Source organism: Zea mays, chromosome 1 (assembly GCF_902167145.1).
Source record: "Zea mays cultivar B73 chromosome 1, Zm-B73-REFERENCE-NAM-5.0, whole genome shotgun sequence".
Classification (NCBI taxonomy): Eukaryota; Viridiplantae; Streptophyta; class Magnoliopsida; order Poales; family Poaceae; genus Zea; species Zea mays.
This window is the reverse complement of record NC_050096.1, coordinates 280,891,933-280,909,671: the sequence shown is the minus strand read 5'-3', so window position 1 is coordinate 280,909,671 and position 17,739 is coordinate 280,891,933. Positions and strand designations below refer to the sequence as shown.

Sequence of the window (17,739 nt, the reverse complement as noted above, 5' to 3'; positions counted from 1 at the left end):
ATCTTGCTAGCATATGCCGCTCACCATTCTTTCAGGTTGTTCCAAATGGATGTGAAGAGCGCTTTCCTAAACGGGCCAATCAAGGAGGAGGTGTACGTGGAGCAACCCCCTGGCTTCGAGGATGAACGGTACCCCGACCATGTGTGTAAGCTCTCTAAGGCGCTCTATGGACTTAAGCAAGCCCCAAGAGCATGGTATGAATGCCTTAGAGACTTTTTAATTGCTAATGCTTTCAAGGTTGGGAAGGCCGATCCAACTCTTTTTACAAAGACATGCGATGGTGATTTGTTTGTGTGCCAAATTTATGTCGATGACATAATATTTGGTTCTACTAACCAAAAGTCTTGTGAAGAGTTTAGCAGGGTGATGACGCAGAAATTCGAGATGTCGATGATGGGCGAGTTGAACTACTTCCTTGGGTTCCAAGTGAAGCAACTCAAGGACGGCACCTTCATCTCCCAAACGAAGTACACGCAAGATCTGCTAAAGCGGTTTGGGATGAAGGACGCTAAGCCCGCAAAGACTCCGATGGGGACCGACGGACACACCGACCTCAACAAAGGAGGTAAGTCCGTTGATCGAAAAGCATACCGGTCAATGATAGGTTCTTTGCTTTACTTATGTGCTAGTAGACCGGATATTATGCTTAGCATATGCATGTGTGCTAGATTTCAATCCGATCCTAAGGAGTGTCACTTAGTGGCGGTGAAGCGAATTCTTAGATATTTGGTTGCTACGCCTTGCTTCGGGCTCTGGTATCCAAAGGGGTCTACCTTTGACTTAGTTGGATACTCAGACTCCGACTATGCTGGATGTAAGGTCGATAGGAAGAGTACATCGGGGACGTGCCAATTCTTAGGAAGGTCCCTGGTGTCATGGAACTCTAAGAAACAAACATCCGTTGCCCTATCCACCGCTGAGGCCGAGTACGTTGCCGCAGGTCAGTGTTGCGTGCAACTACTTTGGATGAGGCAAACCCTCCGGGACTTTGGCTACAATCTGAGCAAAGTCCCACTCCTATGTGACAATGAGAGTGCTATCCGCATGGCGGAGAATCCTGTTGAGCACAGCCGCACAAAGCACATAGACATCCGGCATCACTTTTTGAGAGACCACCAGCAAAAGGGAGATATCGAAGTGTTTCATGTTAGCACCGAGAACCAGCTAGTCGATATCTTCACTAAGCCTCTAGACGAGAAGACCTTTTGCAGGTTGCGTAGTGAGCTAAATGTCTTAGATTCGCGGAACTTGGATTGAATTGTAGCATACATGTGTTTATGCATTTGATCAGGTTCATTCTGCATTTTGTTGCTTATTGTGGCGCTCAAGTTGTACCAACACTCCCTGGACCTCACAAGTCTGTTGCAAAGTGATGCACATGTTTAGGGGGAGATGTGTTACAACTTGACCCTTTGAGACTAACCATTTGCTTGAGTTTGCTTGATTGAGTCTCGAAGGAGGATTGAAAGGGAAAAGGTGGACTTGGACCATGAAAGACTTCCACTGCACTCCGATGAGAGGGTAACTAATTCCAAGTTCATCTCATGAAATCTTATTGCCATTTGCTCTTAATTGAAGACTTTGGTGAGGCAATGGGGTTAAAGGGCCAAGATTGATCCCGTTTTGGTGCTTGATGCCAAAGGGGGAGAAAATAAAGGCCAAAGTGATAAATGGATCAGCTACCACTTGAGAGATTTTGAAAATAGTAGAATAGAGTTTTTGTTTTGTCAAAAGCTTTTATTGTCTCTTATTGTCTCTTTTGTCAAAAGTTGACTTCTTGTGGGGAGAAGTATTGATTATGGGAAATAGGGGGAGTTTTTGAAATCTTTGATCAATCTCTTTTGGAATGACTCTCTTTATGCTTCAACATGTGTGTTTGACTTAGAGATAGAGATTTGAGTTTGATTTGCAAAAACAAACCAAGTGGTGGCAAAGGATGATCCATATATGCCAAAATTGAATCAAAACCAATTTGAGTTTTTATTTGAAGTGATTTTGCACTTGTTCTAGTTGTTTTATGTTGTGTTGGCATAAATCACCAAAAAGGGGGAGATTGAAAGGGAAATGTGCCCTTGGGCCATTTCTAAGTATTTTGGTGATTAAGTGCAAACACAGGTGCCAATATGTGAAAATATGCCCATGGATGGACAAGTTGCAAATCACAAGTAAAGGTATGTTTCTAAGCCTTAGTACATTGGTTTTGTGTACTAATATCTTGTCTAAGTGTTTAGAAACAGAAAGAAGAAGAAGAAGAGAAGACTTGGCTGTGTACAGCCAAGGGGCTGCTTCGGTCTGGGGCACCGGACTGTCCGGTGGTGCACCGGACAGTGTCCGGTGGTGCACCGGACAGTGTCCGGTGCGCCAGGCTGCCTCGGCCGAAGAGGCCGCTCTCGGGTTTTTCTCCGGCGACTTCGGCTAAAATTCACCGGACTGTCCGGTGTGCACCGGACTGTCCGGTGAGCCAACGGTCGGCCGGGCCAACGGTCGGCCGCGCGATCGGCGCGCGACACGTGGCCGAGCCAACGGTCGGAAGGAAGCACCGGACTGTCCGGTGTGCACCGGACTGTCCGGTGCGCCAGATCTGCAACGGTCGGCAACGGTCGGATGCGCTGTTTAAGGAAACAAATCAGGCACCGGACAGTGTCCGGTGTGCACCGGACTGTCCGGTGCGCCACGAGACAGAAGGCAAAGATGGCCTTCCAGATTTGTTCCCAACGGCTCCTAGCTGCCTTGGGGCTATAAAAGGGACCCCTAGGCGCATGGAGGAGCACACCAAGCATTCCTACAACTCTTCTAAGCACCAAGACATCAATCTCACGCATTCGTTTCATTGTGATAGCATATAGAGCTCTTGTGGAGTTGTGAACTCTTTGTGTTGCGTTGCGAGCTCTTGTTGCGACTTGTGTGCGTGTTGTTGCTCTGATTTTCGAGTCTTGTGTGCGTTGCTCATTCCCACCTTACTCCGTATTTCTTTGTGAACTCAATTGTAAGGGCGAGAGACTCCAAGTTGTGGAGATTCCTCGCAAACGGGAAAAGATCAAAGGAAAGAAAAACACCGTGGTATTCAAGTTGATCATTGGATCACTTGAGAGGAGTTGAGTGCAACTCTCGTCCGTTGGGACGCCACAACGTGGAGTAGGCAAGTTTTGTACTTGGCCGAACCACGGGATAACCACCGTGTCAACTCTGTGATTGCTTTCTTGTGGTTATCGTGTTTTGAGTTCTCTCTAGCCACTTGGCTATACTTGTGCTAACCCTTAACAAGTTTTTGTGGCTTAAGTTTTGAACTTTAAACAGGATCACCTATTCACCCCCCCCCCCCCTCTAGGTGCTCTCAACCTTCATCTCCCAAACGAAGTACACGCAAGATCTGCTAAAGCGGTTTGGGATGAAGGACGCCAAGCCCGCAAAGACTCCGATGGGGACCGACGGACACACCGACCTCAACAAAGGAGGTAAGTCCGTTGATCAAAAAGCATACCGGTCAATGATAGGGTCTTTACTTTATTTATGTGCTAGTAGACCGGATATTATGCTTAGCGTATGCATGTGTGCTAGATTTCAATCCGATCCTAAGGAGTGTCACTTAGTGGCGGTAAAGCGAATTCTAAGATATTTGGTTGCTATGCCTTGCTTCGGGCTCTGGTATCCAAAAGGGTCTACCTTTGAGTTGGTTGGATACTCAGATTCCGACTATGCTGGATGTAAAGTCGATAGGAAGAGTACATCAGGGACGTGCCAATTCTTAGGAAGGTCCCTGGTGTCGTGGAACTCTAAGAAACAAACCTCTGTTGCCCTATCCACCGCTGAGGCCGAGTATGTTGCCGCAGGACAGTGTTGCGCGCAACTACTTTGGATGAGGCAAACCCTCCGGGACTTTGGCTACAATCTGAGCAAAGTCCCACTCCTATGTGACAATGAGAGTGCTATCCGCTTGGCGGAAAATCCTGTTGAACACAGCCGCACAAAGCACATTGACATCCGGCATCACTTTTTGAGAGACCACCAGCAAAAGGGAGATATCGAAGTGTTTCATGTTAGCACCGAGAACCAGCTAGCCGATATCTTTACCAAGCCTCTAGATGAGAAGACCTTTTTGCAGGCTGCGTAGTGAGCTAAATGTCTTAGATTCGTGGAACTTGGATTGAATTGTAGCATACATGTGTTTATGCCTTTGATCATGTTCATTCTGCATTGTGTTGCTTATTATGGTGCTCAAGTTGTACAAGCACTCCCCGGACCTCACAAGTCCTTGTGCCAGTAATGCACATATTTAGGGGGAGATGTGTTACAACTTGACCCTTTGAGACTAACCGTTTGGTTGAGTTTGATTGTTTTAGTCTCAAAGGAGGTTTGAAAGGGAAAGGTGGACTTGGACCGTGAAAGACTTCCACTGCACTCCGATGAGAGGGTAACTTATTCCAAGTTCATCTTTAAACTCTTATTGCCTATTTGCTCTTAATTGAAGATTTTGGTGAGGCAATGGGGTTAAAGGGCCAAGATTGATCCCGTTTTGGTGCTTGATGCCAAAGGGGGAGAAAATAAAGGCCAAAGCAATAAATGGATCAGCTACCACTTGAGAAACTTTGAAAAAACAGTAGAATAGAGCTTTTGGTTTGTCAAAACTCTTGCATTGTCTCTTTTGTCAAAAGTTGGCCTCTTGTGGGGAGAAGTGTTGATTATGGGAAAAAGGGGGAGTTTTTGGAATCTTGAATCAATTTTCTTTGGAAAACCTCTCTTTATGTCTCTACAAGTGGATTTGACTTAGAGATAGGATTTTGAGTTTGTTTTGCAAAAACAAACCAAGTGGTGGCAAAGAATGATCCATATATGCCAAATAGAATCAAAACAATTTTGGGTTCTTATTTGATTTGATTTTGTACTTGTTCTACTTGCTTTATGTTGTGTTGGCATAAATCACCAAAAAGGGGGAGATTGAAAGGGAAATGTGCCTTTGGGCCATTTCTAAGTGTTTTGATGATTTAGTGTCCAACACAAGTGCCTAAGTGTAAAAAGGTGGACAAAGTACAAATCAAGAATTAAGGTATGTTTCTCAGACTTAGTACATTGTTTTATGGACTAATGTATTGTGTCTAAGTGCTGGAAACAGGAAAAATCCAATTGGAAATGTCTTGGCTCAAGCTGCCAAGAATCTGCTAAGTCTGGGAGCACCGGACTGTCCGGTGGGTCACCGGACTGTCCGGTGGTGCACCGGACAGTGTCCGGTGCGCCAGGCTGACTCGGCGTGAACTCGGCGCTCTCGGGAATTCGCCGACGGCGTACGGCTAAAATTCACCGGACTGTCCGGTGTGCACCGGATTGTCCGGTGTGCACCGGACTGTCCGGTGAGCCAACGGTCGGCCGCGGCCAACGGTCGGCCGCGGCCAACGGTCGGCCGCGGAATCCGTGCGCGACACGTGGCCGAGCCAACGGTCGGAAGGGGGCACCGGACTGTCCGGTGTGCACCGGACTGTCCGGTGCGCCAACGGCTCCCTGATCTGCAACGGTCGGCTGCGCCATTTAAGGAAAGAAATCGGGCACCGGACTGTGTCCGGTGTGCACCGGACTGTCCGGTGCGCCCGATGACAGAAGGCAAGATCAGCCTTCTAGAATTGCTCTCAACGGCTCCTAGCTGCCTTGGGGCTATAAAAGGGACCCCTAGGCGCATGGAGGAGCACACCAAGCATTTCTACAACATTCCTAAGCACCAAGACATCGATCTCGCGCATTCGTTTCATTGTGATAGCATATAGAGCTCTTGTGGAGTTGTGAACTCTTTGAGTTGTGTTGCGAGCTCTTGTTGCGACTTGTGTGCGTGTTGTTGTTCTGATCTTTGAGTCTTGTGTGCGTTGCTAGTTCCCTCCCTTACTCCGTATTTCTTTGTGAATCTCAAGTGTAAGGGCGAGAGACTCCAAGTTGTGGAGATTCCTCGCAAACGGGATATTGAAAGAAAAAGCATAACACAGTGGTATTCAAGTTGATCATTGGATCACTTGAGAGGAGTTTAGTGCAACTCTCGTCCGTTGGGACGCCACAACGTGGAGTAGGCAAATGTTGTACTTGGCCGAACCACGGGATAAACCACTGTGTCTTCTCTGTGTTGATCTTTTGTGGTATTGTGTTTTGTTGAGACTCATCTCTAGCCACTTGGCGATTATTGTGCTAACACTTAACAAGTTTTTGTGGCTATAAGTTTAAGTTTCACAGGATCACCTATTCACCCCCCCCCCCCTCTAGGTGCTCTCAGTGACATTAGAGGAGAAGGAGGTGGAGGAGGAATCCTTTAAGTCAGATTCCATATCGTACAAGAAGGATGTCAAGAAAACTAAGAAGAAGATAATCATCTACGAGAGTGACACATCGACATCAAGCTTAAGTAGTGATGAACCCTCTACAAGAAGCGACACAAAATAAAGACGGTTAAATCCAATTATTCTTGCATGTCTTTCAATTATGGGCAATTACACAAGTGCCTTTGTTTTGGGCTGTAACTGTAGATTTGTCCCTGTTTTTTAGGCTTCGCGTGTTTGCCTCTGTTTTTCAAAATGAAACTGATATATGCCTCTTTACCGTAAGTTGTAATTAATCGTGTTAAGTCTTGATAAAAGACAATTATACCCTTCCACAATTTGAATAACAGTTTAACTATATTTAAAATGTAATAGCAGATATAACAACAATTCAAATTATTTGTAGAACCATTCAAGTTATTTTGACATAAAATATTTGGCAAGAATTCGGATTCTTTTTCAAAATTAAAAAATGACGACGATTTAACTATATTTTTAACATATTAATAACATAACACCTGTGGCAGAACGTCCCAAGTTATTGGATCCAGTGCACTTGTCTTCATCTTAAAAACCTCAGACGGCTATGCATGTGCACGAGATAACTTAACAGGATCCGTCTGAGTGTCCTAGGGACTTCGGATAAACCACTCATAACCAAGATTGCAAGATTAAGTAAACACAAATCACACACCAACATTTGTAGCAAGAATTATTTATTACAAAATGTTACAAGTTACAACAGATTTAGATTATACACCATCGAAGTTATTACAAAAGAGAGTGGTTCAAAAGAACTGCACCTTGAGATGTTATAAAATAATTATAAGTTTGAAAATACATGCTAGCTTTAGTGGCAATCATCATAAGAAACTATAGACGTGACATACTTATTTAAAAAGGCCGAGCCCACCGGTATTTAATATCAACCACAATCAAAGCAAACTTAGAACCTGCAACAACATAGGGAATAAAAGCCCGAGTAGGCAATTACTCAGCAAGACTTATCCGACTAAAGAAAATGCTCTCAAGGGCATACTGGTTTAAAAGGATTAAAGGTATAACTTATCAAGTTTCAAAGACTCATTTTTGCAGAAGAGCTTACTAATACTGGATCCTTAAGCCAAAATTTTATTTAGCAAGTCGAGTTCTTTCCTGATTCTAGATTTGCCTGATCTAGAGCATTCACTTGTCCTATACTTGCTTTCTTTTACCACCTTGTCCTATAAATTTAATTTCTCATCATCAGATCCATTTATTTCTTAGGAGTTTTTAGTGGTTAACCTACATGTTTATTCCCATTGAACATCATCATGCTCCAAGATTAACATGGTGGATGCAACATGAGTTAGTGATCTAGTGACATTATAACGAGGAACACAATGATACAAGTAGGGATAAAAGCGGACAAGTTCAGTCAGAATAATCCCTCTCCCGTTTTTCATTATGATATTTTCTTTCGGAAACAGGACTAATGGGATGATGAAAACTAACCAAAACAAATGAAAAAATCGATAACGAATCAGAATCGAACGTAAAAAGAAAACATCGGCATATAGTGTATAAAAATAAAGTACCATTGTGATCACTTAAAACATCTCATCTAGATATATAAAAGTAATATATTATAATATACATATGGCTAACAAAGAAAATGATCAATTATTAATGAGTTTGTTACACAATAAAGTTGTCTATAATTTATTCATTGTATTATCTAAAACGGGATATTGTATACTGATAAAAACTAGATATCCCTACTAAAAACGGGAAAAGCGAAAACGGTAAAAAAAACACACACATATTGTTTTCGTCCTATCTTCACCTTCGTCAAAAACTAAAACAAAAAATGATCTTAGTGTCCATAAATAGGAATTCGAACGGATCAATATAGAAATCGATACGGAACGGAACAAGATATATGACAACCGTTTCACCCCTAGATACAAGTTCAGTAGATAGACCATTAAAAGTTTTAATTTTATACTTCTTCTATATTTTAGTTGTCTTAACTTTAAATCATGTTAGACAACTCTGAATTAGTAAAGTAAATTATTTCTTTTGTGATTTATTATCTGTCTCTGTGTTACACCATATTAATTTTTTGTTCTTGTCCGGCTATAAAAATATTTGGTAATTGTCTTCCTACTATCACAAATAAGATTTTGTCGGATCTAGGATTTGTCTAACGGTTTTTTACTGTCGAAACAAAAAAATATATAAATTATGTCTATAAAAATGGCAACGAACTGAAGCTAGAATTTTAATATAAAATATACAAACTAGCCATAGCATAAAAAACTAAAATTCAGACAGACTTGATTTGTTTTTAGAAAAAAAAGATCACCGGATGTTAGAATCGATACACCATTTTCAACTAGTACAACAGATAAGCATGTTGGAAATTTCCCTTATACCAATGCAAAGTTACAAAAAGCAAATGTATACCTAACTAAATTCACCATCCCTGTCACAAAAAGATGGCCAAACTACATGTGGCTCGTGCCCAGCACAAGTTAGATTTTTCATACCGTCTCATTTGACCTAATTTCCAACAGTATATATAACGCAGTATATGTATAGCGGCCCAGCAGATCCTTCTGTTAATGTAATTAATTTAGTCCCTCCAAGACCTTTTCTTGTGAGGTGAGACGACGACGTATACCGGTATATGTAATTTTTGCTGCATGTGATCGGTCAGACAAATCGTCTTAGCGGAACGACGACGTCGAGCCGCTGGCCCCGAAGCCGTCGCCGTGGAATAGCGGGTCCGGCGCCTCGTCGGTGACGCGCCACACCTTGATCGACTTGTCGAGGCTGCCTGTGTACACTATCCACCGTGACGCCGACGACGACCCCCCTCCGGCGGCGGCGCCACCGGCGTTGGATTCGCTGCTGTTTTCGCCGTTGTCCTCGACGACGGCGATGCACCTGATGGGCTCGGTGTGGCCCGTGAGGACCGAGAGGCACGAGTGCACCCCGCCGTCGCGCCGCCACACGAAGATGGTGTTGTCGGCGGAGCCGCTGAGCAGGAGAGCGCCGGCCGCGGCGAGGCAGAACACGGCCTTCTTGTGCCCGCGCAGCACGCCGCCGTGGACGAGGTGACGGTCGCCCTCCCAGAAGTTGACCAGCCCATCGGAGGAGCCGCAGTAGAGCACCGGCGCGACGGCGCTCACGGCGAGCGCGTTCACCGCGTGTTCCTGCTTCAGCAGCGTCTGCACGGCCGTGTGTTTGGTGCCCTTCCCCTGCTGCTCGCGCCGCCACACCTTCACCGTGCCGTCCGCCGAGCCCGTGAACACCAGCCCGTCAAACGCCGCCACGATGGAGTTAACGTTGTCGTCGTGCGCCACCACCGACTCGAGGCACTTGGAGTCGCTGATGCGCCACACCTTGAAGGTGCGGTCCCACGAGCCGGAGTAGAGGAACCCCTGCGCCGGGTCCGTCGGGCTCAGGCACGACACGGCGTCGCTGTGCCGGATCCACAGCGCCGATCTGTTCTTGCGCACCTCGACGTAGTTGGACGGGTTCAACGAGCCGCGCAGGAAGTCGCGCAGCCGCGGCAGGCTGCCCACGCGCTTGTGCATGCCGTTCTTGGGCGACACCTTCCACACTCTGATCTTGCCGTCCTGGTGGCCCGTGAAGATGCGCTCGCTGGAGATGACGATCGCCTTCACGAGGCCGCTCGAGGACTTGAACCCGCCTGAGTCCTTCTGCTTGCGCCAGACGCGGATGTTCTTGCTGTCCGAGCCGGTGTAGAGCGTGTCGCCCTTGGCGGCGAGCGAGTAGATATGGCCCTCCTCCCTCACCAGCGAGCTGATGAGACTCGTCCCCGGCGCCATTGTGGGCGGCCCCCCGAGCCCGGCGGCGGACGCCTCGTTGTGGTGCGACCAGGGGGACGCCATGGTCTGGTTCCAGGGGGACATGTTGTACGGCGAACACTCGCCGCTGAAGCTAGACGGGTAGTCCGAGTAGTACCCGGGGCTCGCGCCGCCGGTGGCAGAGGAGCTGCTATTCCGGCTCGAGGACTCATCGTCCGTCCCACCCGAGAACTGGAGGTTCGGGTCGGACTGTGGAGTCGGAAGCGGGAGATTGGAGGGGTGCGAGCGGGCGACGCCACCGCCGGTGCCCTCGCCGTCGCTGTCTTTCATCTGTTTCTTTCCGGAGGCCGTGGTGGAGCTCCGGTACAGTGGACGCGAGAACTGCGAGAGGAGGGGAAGCGCGGGCCTGTGTATCTGCGGATCGTAGGAGGTAGAGCGGGAGGCGAAGAGAAACTGGCGGGAAGGGAAGGGACAAGTCGTTAGGAGCGTTAAAGAGGTTGACAGGGAAGAAATGGTGGGACCACCTCCCGCGAATTGCTCCCTCTCATCAGTTTAGGAGGCTAATTTGAGCTCGGGAAGACTATCTTTAGACATGGAGCACAGGAACTGTACCCACTTCGTAAGAGTATATATACACATTTGAAGCGTGAACTCGAGTGTTTCACATAAACTTAAAAATAAATTAGCAATAATGTGTAAGGTGATTTGCGTGAAATGAATAGTCAACGCGATTATCCTCTTGTTTTGCCCCCTTTTTGCCTCTATTCTGATTTATGTGAAAATTAGCACTTTAGTTTTTAGAAACATATTTAAGGTCTGTTTAGATCCTATGAACTAAAATAAAGTGACTAAACTTTAGTCACTTTAGAAGCTAAAAATCTAAACAAGAGCTAAAAGTGAGTAAAATGGTAAAAATGTATTCTTTTAATCACTTTTAGTTTTTTTTCTGTTTGGATCTTTAGCTTACAAAGTAACTAAAGGGATGTTTGAATGCACTAAAACTAATAGTTAGTGACTAAAATTAGTTGAGACATCCAAACAACCTAACTAATATTTCAGCTTATTAGCTATTTTTGGTAAATTAGTTAATAGTTATATAGCTATTTGTTAGCTAACTAATTCCACTAACAATTTTTAGCCAACTAACTATTAGTTATAGTGCATTCAAACACCCTCTAAACTTTAATCATCTCGCTTTTGTTCATGGGATCCAAACATACCCTTAGATAGCTATGGAAAAAATTAATAGGGCAATTTTTGCTCCATCTTTGTATTTTGTATTTAAACTATGAATGAAATTTACCTTCCCAAAAAACACACATGAGCCAAGTACATAGGTAGGGAAATTGTGTGTTAGGGCATATACAACTCAGCGACTCTAGGTCGGTTTTCCAAGTGCAATACAATTTTATACCTTTGGATCATAAACACAAATAAGAGACAATATGTATAGAGAATCATATAGACACGTACTTCTAACGAAGAGCTTGTCTCGTATTTTTTTAATTAATCTCTTAGAGACCTTTTAAATGAGGTTGTACATATAGTTATACTGTCTTCATTAGTTTATCCACATAGTCATCTAAAACACTATTTTGCACCGTAGACTATAACTTTCACATAGTATAGTTTGATTATAGAGATGAGTAGATAGCCTTGCGGGCAGGGTGACGTGTGCTTGTGAGTGGGGATGGGGGTGGAGTGTGTGTCAGGATGTACGTTTTTTTTTTTTTTGAACGCAAAGGATGTACACATATGGAAATGCAATTGTCCGGTCAATATAGCATCTCGCGGTATGTGTCTACAATATGATTGACGAAAGTTCCACATGCTGTAAATTGCCAACATCTCTTTAACATAAGATGCCATTACACCATGGTTAAACTCCCAATAATCATCGTGGCATCTTGCTTCGAATGCTTACTGCAAGAAGAGTGACCTCATTCTCTTCTGCAAATGGATAAGAGGGAAGCGCTCAGCCAAGTAAGAAAACGGCAGTTCCAGCTCCGGTACCCCCTTTCACAACTGAGCTACTGTATATTAGAATGCATAATGACTAAACCGTGCAAAGATAGAGCATACCTTGTCATCCAGATATTAGTTCTTGTATTTCATGGTCTCTTTCTCAAATCCAATTGTTGGGAATTGTTTTGCAAATTCCTCTACATCATGGCGAAGCTTTGCAATCTCAACTTGGATGCTATCAGATTGCAAAGTGGCAACAAAGTCCTTCAGCTTTGTTCCACCTAAATTGCAAGAATTAAAAACAAAACATAAATCAGATCATCCAACTAGTGATAAGGACACCTCAACGAATGCAAATGCATCTAAAACAGTCACTGTGGTTTGTTTTCTTAGGGAGAAAAAACCAAGACTTTGAGTGACCTGTCGTTGCAGCCTTAATCTTCAAGGCCAGATTCACTGCTGCATCGAAGAAGTCAGCAACTTTAGCGAAATCTTCTTCAACAAATCCTCTCGACGTAAGGGCTGGGGTTCCTGCATGACGGGAGAGCTAATATTAAGAATTTGCAAAATTAAGAATAAAGTATACAAACATTCTATGACAAAATATCGTACCCATCCTGATGCCTCCTGGCACCATAGCTGAAACATCACCAGGAACTGTGTTCTTGTTTGCTGCAATATGCACACTTTCTAAAACCTTCTCCACCCTTGAACCATCTATCCCCTATATACATAAATTTTTTTTAAAAATACAATATTGTTCAGACATGGCATTAGAACTGGAAACAAGTAGGTTTTGTCTATTTAGCACATTTAGATAATACGTACAAAAAAGTAGCTAGTATGTATAAAGCAATAGCTAATATCTATAAAAAAATGACAAAACGTGAAACACACTTTTATCCTACCTTATTCTTGAGATTCACCAGAACTAAATGGTTGTCAGTCCCACCAGAGACGAGTTCATATCCTTTTGAAATCAGGCTCTGATAACAATATACCCATCAAGTAAGTGATTCAAACTGTATAGCATCACAATTAATATTGCTTCAAGACAACACATTTGTGTTTCTTCCAGCTGAAGTTAATAAAAATGCAAGGTAACATCATTGCAAATAACGTTATCTAATGTAGCTTGTTAAAGTATAAGAGAATTGCATGCTTTCTCCATTAGAACTAGTCGGTGCATGCAACTCAATATAGTACTAGAGCCAGGTCTTAAGCTCGAATCCTATATAGCTTCATTAAATAAAATAATTGTTGTTCGCTCTTATTCTATGTCTGAGGCCAGGGGGTGGGGCGGTGAGGGTGGACAGTGTTGAATTATCAGAATTGCCCACTATTTCCATCAGCAAGATTTTGGGTTGAACTACTCTATGCATGAAACTAAATAGAGCTAACTCAACCAAATGCTTTCAAATCAGGGAAAAATATTGATCATCTACTACGGTTCCCTAAAAACTGCTACTAGTATAAACAGTGAAGATGCTACGCATCCTAGTGGTGAGCAAGTATCTTAAACCTAATCCTCCAAGAGTTGAAGATAAGTTTTTTGTACTAAATGTGAACACAAATACCTGCGCAAATTTAGCACAATTACTGATAACTTGCTCTTGGTAAGCTCTGTATTCTGGAGTAGTTGCCTGAAATATAAAATAAAAGCTGAGAGACTCATAAAAAGGCAAACAATATGAATAAAGGATAATATTAAACAACATGAATAAGTGGAGCAGACCTGTTTGAGCGCAACAGCCAAGCCAGTAATGGTATGGTTATGAGGCCCACCTTGCAGACCAGGAAAGACAGCAGCATTGATTTTGTCCTCAAAATCATACATAACCTATAGAATATTAAGTATATCACTAAACCTTTGGTTTTTAATGCAAGAAGCAGGTTCAACACCTGCTAGTTTTTTTTATCGTTTTCATCATGCCATACCTCTTTTCCTTGTTTATTTATTTCTTTGACTCCCTTCCTGTAAAAGATCATGGCTCCACGTGGCCCACGGAGTGATTTGTGAGTAGTGGTAGTCACTACATCTGCATAATCAAAAGGAGATGGAACAACACCAGCTGCAACAAGCCCACTAATATGTGCCATGTCTGCTAGAAGTATTGCCTTCTGCTTGTTGCATATCTGTCGACACATAACATTATGGAATTATTTGATTGATAAAAAAAAAAAGATCGCGGTTCAATGTTCTGTATAGTTCTCTGTAATATAATAATGTGCAGCTCCCTTGCATCTTGGAGAAAAAATACTATCGTGGAAAGAAACCTTGCCTTCCGCATACGGTCATAATCATATAGCCGAGCATATGCACTTGCACCAGCAATGATCAACTTTGGCCTAAAAAGAACAGCGCTTTTCTCCAACTATACATAGGTAGCAAATGAAGCATAGGAGAAAGTAAGGTGTTAGTGTGATTCATCTCAAAATATGTTTACCATACAAAGAGAAATGACAGTGACAAATATCCTAGATAACCCTTCTCTTTTTTTTGGCTAAAATGCAAAAAACAACAAATTATTGCTCGCCATGCTTAATATGTGTATCTATAAACTAGAACGGGGAGGAAAATGACCTGATCGTAATCAATCAATCCAGTGCTTTCATCCAATCTGTAAGGCATTGTCTCAAAAAATATTGAAGTTGCAGATATCTTCTTAGTGTCAGTCTGCAAACAGTAGGTAGAACCTTTGAGCTATAGGAGTATCTAGAGCATCATATCTGAATGTTACTAAGAATTTATGGGAAAATGTCATTCATTTGCAGATAGTATGTATGCATTACATAATCAAGCATGCAGGCAGAACTTAATTTTGCATAGCAGGTGCCAGTGCAATAATGGAACAGCCATAAAGAAATCCAAACCAACCACGGAGACAGAAAGGAAAGAAAGGCAACAGAGAAGGAAACATCCATGCTTGTGTGCAGCATCAAAATAAAAATAGTTGGAGGTACAAGGAAACTCCAGACCCATGTACCTGGTAACCATGAGAAAGATGTCCACCGTGAGGAAGATCCAAAGCCATGATCCTTTCATGTGGCTTCAAGAGTGCAGTGTATACATGGAAGTTGGCGGGCGAACCGGATAGAGGTTGCACATTCACTATAAAGGTTGAAAATTGGTCATGAGTTAAGAAAATTTTGGTGAAAAGGCATCTAACATTATGAGAGAAATATGGTCAGAAACAAAAGATAAATATTGAAAAACATATATAATAATGTAGAAGAGTGGCCACACATTATATGTAGGTAAGATGGGCAAGTTGTTTAGTCTGTGATGGAACAATTCCTACATATGCAGAAGTTAATTCTCTCAACTGATCCTATGTAATCTGAACTCCTTGCAAACTTTGTAACATTTCTAAATTGCTACAAACTGTTCTTAATCTCTCATAGGTAAAACAGAGTGTTTTCCATCATTGCCTTCTCTAATTCACATTACCCAAACCAGGAAAGGAGAAAAGTACTACAGCTTTAGTGCAGTAAAAGCTTGACTGCAAAGAGATATGTTCACAAAAAAGGAACATACGACATGGCAACATAATAGATATTGCTGCTAGACTATACAAGATTTTACCTCCCCATTTCGCCGGGTCCAAACGGAAAGCCTCCAAAGCACGTTTCTGACACAAGGACTCTGCCATATCAATAAACCTGCGACCAAGAACACACAGAATAAAAACCCCAATTCAGATTATTCACCCAGACAGTCACTCAATTTGCACGCGTGTTTCCACTGAAACAATCACGAGAATGACAACCGATAGAGCAGGGCAGTACTCATTTCCCCCGTAGTATCTTGCGCCAGGGTACCCCTCGCTGTACTTGTTGGTCATGACGGAACCCACTGCCTGCATCACTGACACCGACGTGAAATTCTCCGACGGGATGAGCTCCAGACCCTGCCACCAGACGCATTGACACGGACAGAACTCAGTAGGGTCTTGGAAAAAAACAAATAATAATATAATCCAACAAAACAATGACTGGAGAAGTGGAAATGACTGAAAAGAGTACGTATAGGAAAAGATGACTGAAGAAACAGGGACCTTCCATTGGCGGGCCTTCTCGTGCTCGATGATGTCAGCAATCTCGGGGTCGACCTCTTCCAGCGGCGCGTTCAACTGCTTAGTCCACTGCCGCCGATGCCGAGAACACGAGATCAACAAAAATCAAGCGGAGCAATGGGCATACCAATGATTTAGAACAAAGTAACCGGGACATACGGTGATTCCGGATCTCTCCTCCGTCGCCGGAAGGGACGCCTGCGCGCACACAAAAAAAAACAAATCAAATCAAATCAGAAGAACGGATCATGAGTCGTGCTTTCTTTGTTTGTTTTCTTTCGAGGGGTGGGTAGGGTAGAAGACAAAGACAATGACAGATGACCGCCGTGGCGCCGTGCCACGATAATAAGAACAAGAAGCAGCAGTCGGTGTCGTACCATGTAGTAGAGCGGCGTGATGCGGGAGAGCGGCTGGCGGCGCAGAGCGTTGGCGGAGAGCTTGCGGAGGGCCGTCGCCATGGCCATGGTGGGCGCGTCGTCCTCCTCCTCCTGTGATGTGCCGGGGTTGGAGCCTCGACTCGCTCGCGAGTTTGGGAGGTAGTGGAATGGTAGCTTTTTATGGGGTTATTTATATACTTTATTTTATTTACATGGATAATATATGCCAGTCCCGTGCTTGTGGCCTCGTGGGTTTGGTAGCACTATAGGATGGCCAGTGCCCGGTGCGTCTTCATCAGCGCCCACCACTTCACACCAAACGCATCAGCGTCACCAACCCTTAAACACTGTATCCCCATTCATTTCATTTTTCTTGCATCCAATTTATTCGGCATTCCTGTTCCTACTCGGCTACTCCACATATCTGGTCGTGTTTTCCTCAAATCGATCGGTTCTTTCTTCCAAATCCTTTTATATATATATATACTGTATTTATATATTACACCTGTGTGCATTCAATATAGAGAATGCACCCAGACCGAACCTACGCGCCAGGTCCGAGCCAACCGCCCCACCCAGGCCGTCTTCACCCCTCCCGCACGCTCCCGATAGAACCTTTTCATTTTCCCGCCCCTCTTTCTCCGCGAACGACTCAACCTCTTCACATAAGTTGCAATCACACCAGACCAGCAGTTGCAATTACAGCAGACAGCAGTTGCAATCATTGTTTTGTTTAACAGATTTTTGGACATAGTTATATAGAAGTTGCAATCACACCAGACCAGCAGTTGCAATTACACCAGACAGCAGTTGCAATTATTGTTTGTTTAACAGATTTTTGGACATAGTTATATAGAAGTTGCAATCACACCAGACCAGCAGTTGCAATTACACCAGACAGCAGTTGCAATCATTGTTTGTTTAACAGATTTTTGGACATAGTTATATAGAAGTTGCAATCACACCAGACCAGCAGTTGCAATTACACCAGACCAGCAGTTGCAATCATATTTTTTAACAAAATTTCTCAGAGTTATTCAGTACTTGCAATCACATCAGAGCAACTCAGCAGTTGCATCCACACCACACCAACAGTTGCAATTACAACACACCAGCGGTTGCAATTACAACACACCAGCAGTTGCAATCATTTCGTTTATATTTTTAACAGATATTTGTGTAGAATTATATAGCAATTGCAATCACACCTAAT

At 43.7% G+C, this 17,739-nt stretch overlaps 2 protein-coding genes across 2 annotated transcripts; both read right to left on the bottom strand.

Moving 5' to 3' along the window:
- Nucleotides 1–8,686: 8,686 nt before the first annotated feature.
- LOC118476175 (protein JINGUBANG-like) lies at nucleotides 8,687–11,708 on the bottom strand. Its single transcript, XM_035964379.1, has one exon. It carries the CDS (start codon nucleotides 10,436–10,438, stop codon nucleotides 9,002–9,004), a length of 1,437 nt encoding a protein of 478 aa, XP_035820272.1. The 5' UTR covers nucleotides 10,439–11,708; the 3' UTR covers nucleotides 8,687–9,001.
- A 148-nt stretch (nucleotides 11,709–11,856) lies between these two features.
- LOC118476174 (serine hydroxymethyltransferase, mitochondrial) lies at nucleotides 11,857–16,917 on the bottom strand. Its single transcript, XM_035964378.1, has 16 exons — nucleotides 16,527–16,917; nucleotides 16,309–16,347; nucleotides 16,132–16,218; nucleotides 15,863–15,984; nucleotides 15,660–15,736; nucleotides 15,061–15,185; nucleotides 14,658–14,750; nucleotides 14,356–14,448; nucleotides 14,012–14,209; nucleotides 13,809–13,913; nucleotides 13,651–13,716; nucleotides 12,982–13,059; nucleotides 12,686–12,797; nucleotides 12,494–12,604; nucleotides 12,191–12,354; nucleotides 11,857–12,058 (listed from the first exon to the last, which is right to left on the bottom strand). Exons 1-15 carry the CDS (start codon nucleotides 16,611–16,613, stop codon nucleotides 12,206–12,208), a joined length of 1,542 nt encoding a protein of 513 aa, XP_035820271.1. The 5' UTR covers nucleotides 16,614–16,917; the 3' UTR covers nucleotides 11,857–12,058; nucleotides 12,191–12,205.
- Between the last annotated feature and the right edge of the window lie 822 nt (nucleotides 16,918–17,739).

Bases quoted from the DNA above. Each gene is read 5' to 3' on its own strand.
- LOC118476174 (XM_035964378.1), bottom strand. From the start codon at position 16,613: ATGGCCATGGCGACGGCCCTCCGCAAGCTCTCCGCCAACGCTCTGCGC. The intron at 14,751-15,060 runs GTACATGGGTCT...TACTGTTTGCAG, and splicing joins ATCTTTCTCATGGTTACCAG to ACTGACACTAAGAAGATATC. The intron at 13,914-14,011 runs GTATGGCATGAT...AATATTCTATAG, and splicing joins TAAATAAACAAGGAAAAGAG to GTTATGTATGATTTTGAGGA.
- LOC118476175 (XM_035964379.1), bottom strand. From the start codon at position 10,438: ATGAAAGACAGCGACGGCGAGGGCACCGGCGGTGGCGTCGCCCGCTCG.